Consider the following 12,021-nt stretch of genomic DNA (forward strand, 5'->3'; position numbering starts at 1 on the left):
AAAAATTTCCCCATTCCTTATTAAAAATTTGGTCTTCCTGATTCTTCCTACCAGAGAAGAATGGCAGAGATCAAGTTGATGGATTATTCCGAAATGGCTAAAATGACCAGAAGAATCAGAAGTCAGACCTTTCATCTAATTGAGCATCTGTTCTTACGTCTTCATTGAGATTGACAGTGGAGTGAGAGGGAAAGAGTGCAGCCTGGGGAGTAGGGGGTTACCTTTGGCTCTGAAACGGTTGTCTGAGGTAGAATGAGAGAGAACGTGTTCACTTCTGAGAAGATTCCCTCACCAGGCCAGCATCCCTTGCAATTTGGCATCTGGCACAGATGTGGGGAACCTTTGGACCTCCAGGTCTTGCTAAACTACAGCTCCTGTCCTGCCTGACCATTGGCCATACTTGCAGGGGTTGATGGGAGTCATAGTTCAGCCACATCTGGCAGGCCAGAGGTTCTTTACACATGTCCTGTTAGGTTGCGCCATCCTTTGCTACAAGACGAGGGGTCCGTCTTGCAGTTATCTCACCACCACCTCACTTCAGAGACAGGGAGGCCATTTTCTGGTTCAGGGGTCGACAACCTAAGGCCCATGGGCCACAGGCGGCCCATTGGAGTCATTTAATTGGCCCATGGACCGCTGCCGCCCGCTGGGTCAGCTCCCGTGCGCTAAATTGGCGCAGAGCAGAGCGGGGACCGCCTTCCGCGACGCTGTCCGGCTTCCCATTGGCTGCAGGAAGCCTTCTCCGCGCCAGAAGGAGCGCCGGAAATAGTGTTTGTGCGTGTGTGCGCCCACACACTCCAGCCCTCCAAGGCGTCTGCGGGACCGTGAACCGGCCCAAGCCACAAAAACTTTGCCGGCCCCTGAATTCTGGTTGTATCCCCTCTATGCCTGATGTGGTAGCAGCCATGTAGCCTGGACAGGCAGCTGTTGAATTTCTGAACGGCTGATTGTTTCCCCTCCCACTTGCTCAGTGGGAGGTCTGCGTGAAAAAACAATCAGCCTTTTGACTTGGGGGATTGTCTTTGAAAGCAAATGACTGGCAAATGATCGTGAGAGCCTTGTGGGTGGGTTGCTATGCGGTGAGAGACGTTGGCTTATTTGGAGCAGCATTGTTGAGGCAGGCAGAATTTGCCCGTTTCATTTGATTTAGATCTTACTGATGTTTAGGCAGAGGTTAGCATTTGCTTTCCCTGTCCCAAAATCTTTCAAGGGTGCAGAAATATGGACTCTAAACACCTGTCTATCCTGTGGTAAGAGGGAATCCAGCGTGAATGGGTTTTATGCTAAGGCAGGGTTAGCAGGGCTGCTTCAGCATTAAGCGGCAAATTTGGCAGGTACCATTAAAGGGCAGCACATTGGTAGGTGTATAGAAACAAGAGTCTCTTGGCCTTGGACTTTCTTTGTCACTGGACAGTTGGCCCAGGGTGGATATTAAAGAGAGGTTATTGACTGTAGGAACACAGTGCCAACACCTTGCTGAAGCTAAGCAGGTCTGAGTCTGCTCAGTGCCTGAATCGGAGACCACCTGGGACCTGCATGTCCATTGACTTGGGTTCCATGATGGAATATGAATGTAAAAATATAAAGGGAGAGGGGATAAAAAATGATATATGGGAAGTGAGTTGCCAGGAAAATGTTGATTGTGGTCTTGGAAGTGCAACAGAAAGGATCATTCAGTTTGTAACTTAAGGGTTAATTGTGTTACCAGTAAGAAGAGTGGAAGTGTTGCTTAGCAATCAGGCAGAACAGCATGATTTCTAGTGGAGCAGCACATGCTCTGATAGGCTGTGTAGTTCTGCGGGAGTTTTCCCTTTGTCTGTTTTTGATTGAATGTCTCCATGCCCCAAACAAGGCCTGAACTGGAAGTGAAATCCTCTCTGTCCCTTTCTCCTCAAATCATACACTCTTTTTATTTCGCTTCCTCAGTATCAAGACCTTCCCTCTGCATTCCATTGTGTTATTTAAGTGACTTTACTAACATACGGTTCCCCTGGAGTAAAAAGACTGGGAGCAAATGATGACAAAGCGATATTCCAAATTACTCTTCCTTCCCCTCTAGCATGTGCAATCCTTGCCAACAGAGAAGATCATGAAAAAGCCCATACCTGAGGAACACCTTATCCTAAAGAATACATTTGAAGCTCTGATCCAGAGGTGTCTCTCTTCAGCTACCGATCCGGTATGTCCTCCATGTGTTTCTGTGTTTTGGTGGTGGTGTTTTTATATAAAAAAATGCATTTTATGTAGTGTAATCACACATTCAGAGCTGGTGGCATCCATCACTGTGTGGTGAGTCATCAGAAACGATTTATCACCAGCAGCTAGGCTCTCGTCAAGTGCTTCAGATATTCAGCCTATCAGAAAAATTGCAGTTACTGTGTGATTTACACAATGGGAGAGCATCATCTTAGGCTGTCTTCCCTTGCGGGCAACTCGAATTAAGATAAGTGCTTCTTCCCCTATCCAAATGGTTCAAGAAGACCTTGCAAACGCAGAGGACGGCGGCAAAAAATGAATGTTTTGCAGACACGGCCGAAATAGGATTCAGCACCTTGGAGAGCTGCAAGGGAACAGTGGTGGGAGCTGCAGATGGGCTTGTGGCCTGACTCTGTGGAATGCAAGTCTATATTGTCATTTTAGTCTGGGGGAGCGTTCTGAACCACGGGCCCAAAGGCGGGCTTGTGAGAGTGGTTGGGTCCAGGGATACCAAAGAAGGATGTCAAAGAGATATCTGAAGAAGTATGCATGCACATGAAAGCTCATACCAATAACAAACTTAGTTGGTCTCTAAGGTGCTACTGGAAGGATTTTTATTTTTATTTTGTTTCATGTACTCCAGACCAACACGGCTACCTACCTGTAACTAGTTCTAGCGTTTTAGTGTAGACTTACAGCAGACCAGCCTGCCAGGTCTCCCAGCCTTTACAGACATGGGATGGACTCTGCAGCAAGGAGGTGGCTTGTTTACACCCCAGCAAATGTGCATATGTTTTTTATAGACAAAGCGACATACACCACTTTGCCAGGACTTTCCATCACTTCACCTGACCAGATGAGGGTATCGGTGGCAAATTCCCAAATCTTACAGATTGTTCCCCTTACTGGGCCCAGAGCCCAGCACCCAAAGCCCACAGATGATGACATCAAAGCAAGCCAGTTTGCTTATATCACAGCAAGTGAATATAAACGTATATGAGCTCATTGCTGCAACTACCAATTAATTGTGGTAGTTATCTTGACTGGAACAGCTCACCTTTGATTCAACACAGGGAGGTAGGGAAGACGCAGGAGCGTGTCCTGTTGGTTGACAGCAGCAGAACCGCCTTCCATAAGCTAAGTGCTGGGTGCTTACTTTCACCTTCAAGGACACAGTTCTCTCAGGAAGATAATTTTGATTCAGACACAATTCCTGTCTACCTCAAAGCCAGCAGTTCTGTGTGCCCTCTGTGCAGTCCCACATAAACAACTTCACTTGTGCAACCTTCTGCTCTGAACCTCCTGGACCAAAGGTTGGGAACCTCCAGCCTCTGTGCCAAAATTGGCCTGCCTGGTCATTTTCATGAAACGACGCCCACCTGCCCCACACCCTGTGTCATATGTGACTTGGGATATGGGGCAGGTAGATGCTTGGCCACAAAAAGGACTGAACCCATTATCAGTTGATGCCTGGGGAGGTTCAATCCTGCTTTGTTCAGGTGTGCCAGCCAACTGCTGGAACCAGCTGATGCACCAAAGCCTTGCCTAAAGCAGGATTGACACCCCCCACATGTGCATCAGCTGATGTGTGGGGAGTTGAATCCTACTTGGGGAGCAACTTTCCCCATGCTTAGGAGGCACATCAAAGTACATACTAATTCGTATGTATGTTTATGTTGGGATACTGCTGGGGAGACAGGGGCATCAGGCAGGCCCCCAGCCGGCTCCAGCCACCGGCCGGCAGCCGGGCGATCACTGGTCTCCCTTGGAACAGCATCAAACAGCGACACGAGCCTCAGATATGTTTAGAGACTCGTGCACGCTCTATCAGCAGAGTGAATAAATCTTCGCACAACAGAAGTGGCGGACAGAGCCATGTGTAAGCATAATTTACAGCATTTTATTCAGCAGCATGAACAAAGGAAAAAACATGTCTGCTTCCCTTCGTGTCCAGCAAAACAGCTAAAGCAAAAGCAATATACAAAACAGAAGTTCCCAGCGAGCCTGTGCTGGAAGTAAACAGGCATGTGACACACAACAGTCATGCCTGTTCCTTTTAAGGTGGAACAGAACTATATCCTAACAGTTTATGTGTGTGTGCTGGTTGAGCATTGATAAAATTTGATAAGCTTGTTTAACGACTTCCTATGTTCTGGTCTCTTCTGTAGCAAACCAAGAGGAAACTTGACGATGCCAACAAACGCCTGGAGTTTCTGTATGATAAACTTAGAGATCAGACAGTAAGCTTTATTTATCATTGTGCATTATGCTTTGCCATGCTCAGATTATCTTCCTTGCACTTCACCTCCAAGCCAGGCATTCTAAACTTCAGCAGCTGAACTGCTTCCTTCAGATCATTCTCCAGCCTTCCATATTTATTTTTGCATTGTTTTCTCGCTTTTAAACACTATTTGTAAGCTAGAAATTATTCCTGTGCTATAAGATGGGTCTGCAGTGTTTCGCAGAATAAGTAAATGCACTTCCTGGGTGGGATTTGGGAATCCATTTTTGAAGCGATGTCACCAGAAGGTAGCTTTGTGTGTGGCAGCTGGATGTTTAAACGATCTGACAAGTGGAGCATGTGGTAAGATCAGGCTGAACGTTGTGTTGGGCTCCTGGGAATCCCAAGACAATGCTTAAAACCGTCAGCCCCCTTTAAACAGCATTAGAAATCCCCAAGCCAGACCAGCTGTAAGAAGTCCATATATACATTTCAGCGTTCTGTACAGTGGCTGAGCAGAATAAGAGAGAGCACAGGGGATGACTTGTGTGTGGTGGGGAACCTGGGGCACCAACTTCCACCAGCCCCAGCCAACATGGTCCAGTTGGAGTCCAGCCACAGCTTCCCCATCCCTGGCCTACAGCATCTGTCATTATTGGGAGTCATGCTGACTCTGAATAGACAGGTTGCACACAGCTGCTGCCCCACTTGTGCAGATGCTGGTGGTGTCACACCACAAAAAAGCCAACTCTTGAAAAAAGTATTTGCTTCCAATCTCCAGCTAACGCATCATCCAGAAAGGCATTTCATTCAGTACCAGAAATGCTCTCCATATGGGTTCCACCATGTGGGTTGGGGAAGTCCTGTAGTGGCACAGGAGGCAACATTCTGAGGTCTTGGCTGGGCAGGGCAGGAGAGGCAGACACACTGTTCCACATGCCCTGGAGCAGGGTTTCCCAAACTTGGGTCTCCAGCTGTTGTTGGACTACAACTCCCATCATTCCTGGCTAGCAGTGGTCAAGGATCTTGGGAATTGTAGTCCAGCAACAGCTAGAGACCCAAGTTTGGGAATTTCCTGCTGGAGGAAAGGGGGGAAGGGGCTGCTACTGCCTTGCACCAACCTGTTGCCATTGGTGCTCGCAGCTGTCCTTGGAAGAAGTTGTTTGCTTGCCCCAGTTTCATCTTCCTTTGTGAAGTCGTGTAAAATAATAATACCGCAACCATTGACGAGGACAGATTTCTCCAGTGGCCATTTAGCCACTCCACTCTGAGTGGCGTGCTTGGGGCCAAGAATGCTGGAGTGGCGTCAGGTTGGGGTTCCCAGATATCTCTGTGAAAAGGCTACCTTCTCAATTGTGTTTTCTCTCCCCCTCCCTCCAGCTCTCCCCGACGATAATCAACGGTTTGCACAACATCGCCAGGAGCATCGAAACACGGAACTACGCGGAGGGGCTGAACATCCACACCCACATAGTCAGCACAAGCAACTTCAGCGAGACGTCTGCCTTCATGCCGGTGCTCAAAGTGGTCCTCACCCAGGCCAACAAGCTGGCCGTGTGAAGTGCGCTTTTTGCAGAGCAGAAGCATCCTGCTTTCAAAGTGGCGTGCTGCGAGATGGACCCCGGCCCTTAGAGCATGATGCGATATAGAAAGCTGGTCACGACAAAGTCATTTTCTCTTCTCCCTCCCCACCCAACCCTTGCCGCAGATGAGCTTCGTTTTAGAAGGGCCAGCAAGTCTTGGTGCTTTTTCTTTCTCTCCATCTTTTATTACCCTTATCTGCAGATAAGTGTATTGAATTGCACCACGTCATATACCCCATTTTAAATGCACGTTACCTGCTGCTTTGAAAGTGGCTTTTAAATACAGCAAAGAGGGGAGTTTGTGTGTAAGGCTGACCTCAGAAAGCAATTTTTTCCCCACATTCCTCTGCATCAACAAGCAATTAAAATGTTTCAGATTCTATTTTCTGTGTGCGCTGAGTTATTATCCCTCCTCCTTAAGGCTTCCGCAGTGTCAGTGGGATTTAGCTTAATTAATTTTTAGCTTGCTTAATAGTTTAATGCCTTTGCTTTCGTTAGGGCGAATGGCCGAATGGCTATTTATTTAAACCCGTCGCCTTGAAGTTATGCATATATATATATATATATATATATATATATATACACCCCCTTCCCATGCTGATTCCTTCTATAACGGAGGCCAGATGAGTGCCAGAGGAACCTCATCGAAATGGTACTAAGGTTGGTTTTGATAGATCAGACAGCAAAGTTCCCATGTCTGTGAGTCAGTTGGAATGATGGCATCTTTCGAACATCTTGTGCGTGTCAGCTTTCAAAACAATGATTTCCAAACTCTACTTTCAGGGAACACACAATGGCTTGTCTGTCAAGCTGTCCTTTTGTGTTGCAAAGGGTTTTGAAGCATCTTCAGGCATATGCGAAGTTCATCTGGGGCACTAGCCCAGCCTGTGAGGCCTTACCGTTGCCCCAAATGAAATAAAAATGTGATCACAAACTCTGTATTCTCTGGTATCTACACCTTAGAAGGGAAGATGGGAAGTGGAGAGGTGACTTTTATTTATTTATTGGCCTGGAGGCTATTTCTGCTGCTCCACTCCACCAGGCAAGCTACTCTTACCACAAAACTATTCCTCTCCTTATTTAACGTTTAGCTGATGCAACCTGTATTTATGCACACTATAAAAGCCTGTCGATTCTCCTTGCCTCCAGTAGATTCTATGTGCTTCCAAAGCAACCTGTTTTTATTGAGCATTCATTCTGATTTGTTTGTGGGCAGGTTCGATGATGTTGCGTCAAAGCAACTGTTTTACCACACTTTGCAGTGCATTTTCTGGCCACTTGGCTTACACAGAAAGTCTGATATTTTGGGGAGGCAGGTTTGTGGTGCCAGACCTTCCCGTCAGCTACAATTGTGCAACCTAAATTTGCCAATATTTTGTTGGATCCCACTCAAAAATAACGATAGTCTGGAAGCTCCCTCTGTCTGGGAGGCTCCTGGCTGTTGCAGACGTGTGTGTCTCCCAGCCTTCAAGTAGACTGAGGCAGAATCACAAAGGGATTTGAAGCCATCTACATCTTTGCTTATCGTATTAACCCATCAATAGCTTAACTTTCCCTGAACGTTGCTCAGCATATAACAGAACTATACAAGACAAACGTACAATTGTAAAAGCAGCATTAAAACAACGTAAGACAGAGAGAGTTACTTCTCTTTCTGTCTTGTGTTGTTTTAATGCTGCTTTTACAATTGGCAAATTTAGGTTGCACAATTGTAGCTGACTGGAAGGTCTGGCACCACAAACCTGCCTCCCCAAAGAGCAAAAATACCCACCTTGCAGAGAGAGATAGGTAAAAGAATCTGATTTTTAAAAGCCTATAAGAGTATGAAGATGTTTGCCTGCAGCTAAAGACCTTTATTGAAAGCATTGGGTGAGTCTTGGGACGCTATAAATGAGGGACCACTCCTAAAAAAGAAAGTCCTTTCACTTGTTACCACCAACTACGGTATTTGTCAGTTTCCAGGAGCACATGGGAACCAGCCTCCAGGGATATGTGGGTGCTTCAAATCCTGCATTTAAAAGCCTAAAGGAGAGAAAGTTTCACCGAAATTTTCATGGGTGTGGTTCAAGCCTTTTACTGCATTTTTCTTACCTTTGATGTGGCCAGAAAAGGAACAGACTTTCCCAGGTCCTTACAACAGCTTTCATCCTAGCTGATAACTGCACAAGTCAGTTTCCACGTTGCAAATTAAAATTCCATATGTGAGCTTGCCAAAAACTCAAAAGACCAATTACTAGCAAGCGCAAAGCCCCCAGGAATGCTTTGTGCTGACCAAAGCCTCTTGTGCATTAATGTGGAGAGCAATCCACTGCACCTCTTAACTCTCTAGCGGGAGATTCCTGTTTCATGTTGATACTTCTCGAATAAAGCTTTTATCAGCACATAAATCTGAGGAAATCCTGGTTTTCTGTACAGGACTTGTAGATTACCCCGCACTGAGCTACAATTCCGGCAACATTAACAAGCCACAGGTCCCAATAATTCTTGGGGGGAGGGGAGGAGTGGAGAGGGGATATGATTTAAATAAGGGGTCAGCAAACTTTTTCAGCAGGGGGCCGGTCCACTGTCCCTCAGACCTTGTGGGGGTCGGACTATATTTTGAAGGGGAAAGAAATTAACGAATTCCTGTGCCCCACAAATAACCCAGAGATGCATTTTAAATAAAAGGACACATTCTACTCATGTAAAAACACACTGATTCTCAGACCATCCACTGGCCGGATTTAGAAGGTGATTGGGCCGGATCCAGCCCCCGGGCCTTAGTTTGCCTACCCATGATTTAAATCTGTACGCAGTGCTATTCTGTTGGCTACAATACAAGGCTTCTTTCAAACCTAATTTCACCTGGGTGAGGGGGAGATTGGGTGCCACTCCAGTAACCCATGTATTTGCCTGGTCAGCTCCTACCATAGCCTCCTGTTTCTCCTCCCACCCTGGGTGTTGCCCATTCATTGACAGGCTTCTCTGCATTTTTTAAATGGCAGGTGTTTCTCTTCCCTCTTGTTTTCCCCTGGCAGAATATTCTGGAAGGGTCTTTGACAAGCCTAAAAATATTTTGATTTATTTTTTTTAACTGTGTGTTCTCTTTGCTCGTGCAGTTGCCTCCAGAGACCTACCTCATAATTAGCTCATTCATACAATGTTCTTTTCCCCTCCTCCCCCATGGTACGTTTCATTAAAAGGCCTCCCTGTTCCTGGCTTGCCGCCCAACACTATACATTAAGCTGGGCAATAAATGGGGCACCACATGCTACACTCTACAAAGACAGAGGGTGGGGAATCGTAGTTTTCACATTCCCAAGCCATTCTACGTCAGGAGAGTTTTCTCTAGGCTGAAATCGCAACTGCAGAGCTACATCTCTTAAAGAGGGGAGGCCAGGGATGGGAATCCTCAACTCTGGTGGCCAAATTCAGCTCTCCAAACCTACCTGTCTGACCCTTGGGACACACCCACCCATAGAATTGTAGAGTTGGAAGGGGCTTTGTCCAACCCCCTGCAATGCAGGAATATAAGGTAAAGGTAAAGGACCCCTGGACGGTCAAATCCAGGCAAAGGCGACTATGGGGTTGCGGCGCTCATCTCGCTTTTAGGCTGAGGGAGCCGGCGTTTGTCCACAGACAGCTTTCCAGGTCATGTGGCCAACATGACTAAACCGCTTCTGGTGCAACGGAACAGCGTGACAGAAACCAGAGCGCGTAGAAACACCGTTTACCTTCCCACCGCAGAGGTACCTATTTATCTACTTGCTCCAGTGTGCTTTCGAACTGCTAGGTTGGCAGGAGCTGGGACCAAGCAACAGGAGCTCACCCTGTCGTGGAGATTCGAATTGCTGACCTTCTGATCAGTAAGCTCAAGAGGCTCAGTGGCTTAGACCACAGATGTCCCATATGGGGATCGAACCTGCAACAGTGGCGTTATCAACACCACACTAAACAATTGAGCTATCCATGCCCTTGAGGGTTTTTCCCCCCAGCTAGAATGTGTCCTTTAACTCTTCTAATGCTTCTTACTTGCCCAGGTGAAGTATAAAGGGAGGTTTTGTGGAGTGCATGTCAAAACTAGCCTACCAAACAGAGGCAAAATTTGCATGCATTGCTCCACCCACTTTTGCCACTGGTCCCTCCCACCACACACATGTGGCCCTGGGAATGTTGCTCAAAAGTAAATGTGGCCCTTAGTTGAAAAAGGTCCCCCACCCCCTCAGACAAGCTCTTGTCCACCACCAATCTTGGCCTGTCTTCTTGCTACTTAATCCATAATAAAAATAAAGGCTATTGAAGCTCCCAAGTTTTAATAGGTTAATACTGGATTTCCCAATCCAGTGCCATCCAGATGTTTTGGAGTACTACTCCCTTCCTGGCTGACAGTTGGCTGTGCCGGATTGGGGCTGATGGAAGTTCAAAAACATCTGGAGAATACTGGGGCAATAGCACCTTCGCTTCAGTTGCCAGCCACATCTAAACTATATATTTAAAGCACTGTGATGCAACTTGCATGAGTTCTGCCAAATAATTCTGGGAGCTGTGGTTTGTTAGGTGCTGAGAGTTGTTTGAAGAACCCTATTCCCCCTCCAAGAGCTTCAATTCCAAGAGTGGTTTTACGACCGATTCCTCTTCACAGGGGACTCTGGAAATGGTATCACTGAGGGGGTAACAGGGCACCCCTCAGCACCCTGAATAAACTACAGCTCCCAAAATTCTTTGTGGAAAGTCTTAACTATTTACAGTGGTATCATAGCATTTTACAGTCATGGTTTGACTGTTGCTGCAGAGTATTATTATGCCCTGTCAGAGGAGGACAACATGTCTACAGCACTTCAGTATAGGTAAAGGGACCCCTGACCATCAGGTCCAGTCGTGACCGACTCTGGGGTTGTGGCGCTCATCTCACTTTATTGGCCGAGGGAGCCGGCATACAGCTTCCAGGTCATGTGGCCAGCATGACTAAGCCGCTTCTGGCGAATCAGAGCAGCGCACGGAAACGCCATTTACCTTCCTGCCAGAGCAGTACCTATTTATCTACTTGCACTTTGACGTGCTTTTGAACTGCTAGGTTGGCAGGAGCAGGGACCGAGCAACGGGAGCTCACCCCGTCGCAGGGATTCGAACTGCCGACCTTCTGATTGGCAAGTCCTAGGCTCTGTGGTTTAACCCACAGCGCCACCCGCACTTCAGTAGCCAGCTATAAAATTGCAAAATAAAAGCAACCACCTACAGTACAGCTGTTGCACCTAATTTCCAAATACCAGGAATATTAGTATTGATCATTACGTTGATCGTCTCCCCACCCCCCCTTCAAGGAGCTCAAGTGAGCATATATGAGTCTCACATGTCCTCATCCACCTCCAGTTTTGTTTTATCCTCAAAACTCCTGGGGAAGTGAGGTGGGCTGAGAGTTAAGAACAAGCCCAGGGTCACCCAGTAAATTAAAAGCCAGAAACCTGTTGCCCATTAGATGTTGCTGGACTACAACTCCCATCATCTGTGTCCATTGGCAATGCTGGATGGGGTTGGTAGGAGTTGGAGTACATCTTCATCTCAGAAGGCCACAGGTTTCCTTACCACCCCCAGGAAACTTTCTGAGTGGGGATTTGAAACCCAGGCTCCCTAGTCATTTTTCAACACGTGGACCACGGAATCAGCGTTACCTTAAAGCTGTCGCCAAAAATAAGGCACGAAAGGAAGCCAATTCCGTTAAAACTGCCTTCTCCATCTTGCTTCTTACTAGCCCCAGATGAAGCTGTCCTCTAGTTCCAGTGAACTATTTTCTCTCCTCTGCGAATCTGGGTCATCCTTCTGATCTGATACTCATGAACTGTGTATTAACAAATCCCGCAGCTGGGATACAGAGCGGGAGAGGTGCTGTCATTTTTCTTCCAGGACAGCTCTGTAATGTGATAGAGGGGATAAAATAAATGAGGCCAGGCCGTCAAACAGTGGTGGATAACATCGTTTTATAGAAGGGGCGGGCGTGAAGGGGAGGAGCGGCATAAATGTTATCTGCGCTTCTGAGTGAAGCTG

General features: G+C 47.0%; 1 protein-coding gene across 12 annotated transcripts in view; it reads left to right on the top strand.

The window, feature by feature from the left end:
- Positions 1-6,382, top strand: part of SEC31A (SEC31 homolog A, COPII coat complex component) — a 62,016-nt gene extending 55,634 nt beyond the window's left edge. For all 12 annotated transcript variants that reach the window (XM_081206927.1, XM_081206928.1, XM_081206931.1 and 9 more), the window contains 3 exons: positions 2,060-2,179; positions 4,365-4,436; positions 5,798-6,382. In XM_081206927.1, the coding sequence (XP_081063053.1) occupies positions 2,060-2,179; positions 4,365-4,436; positions 5,798-5,977 (372 nt within the window). In that variant the 3' untranslated portion in view covers positions 5,978-6,382. The remainder of the gene's footprint in view (positions 1-2,059; positions 2,180-4,364; positions 4,437-5,797) is intronic.
- Positions 6,383-12,021: the final 5,639 nt, after the last annotated feature.

This window comes from Podarcis bocagei (genome assembly GCF_964188305.1).
Source record: "Podarcis bocagei genome assembly, chromosome: 9".
Classification (NCBI taxonomy): domain Eukaryota; kingdom Metazoa; phylum Chordata; class Lepidosauria; order Squamata; family Lacertidae; genus Podarcis; species Podarcis bocagei.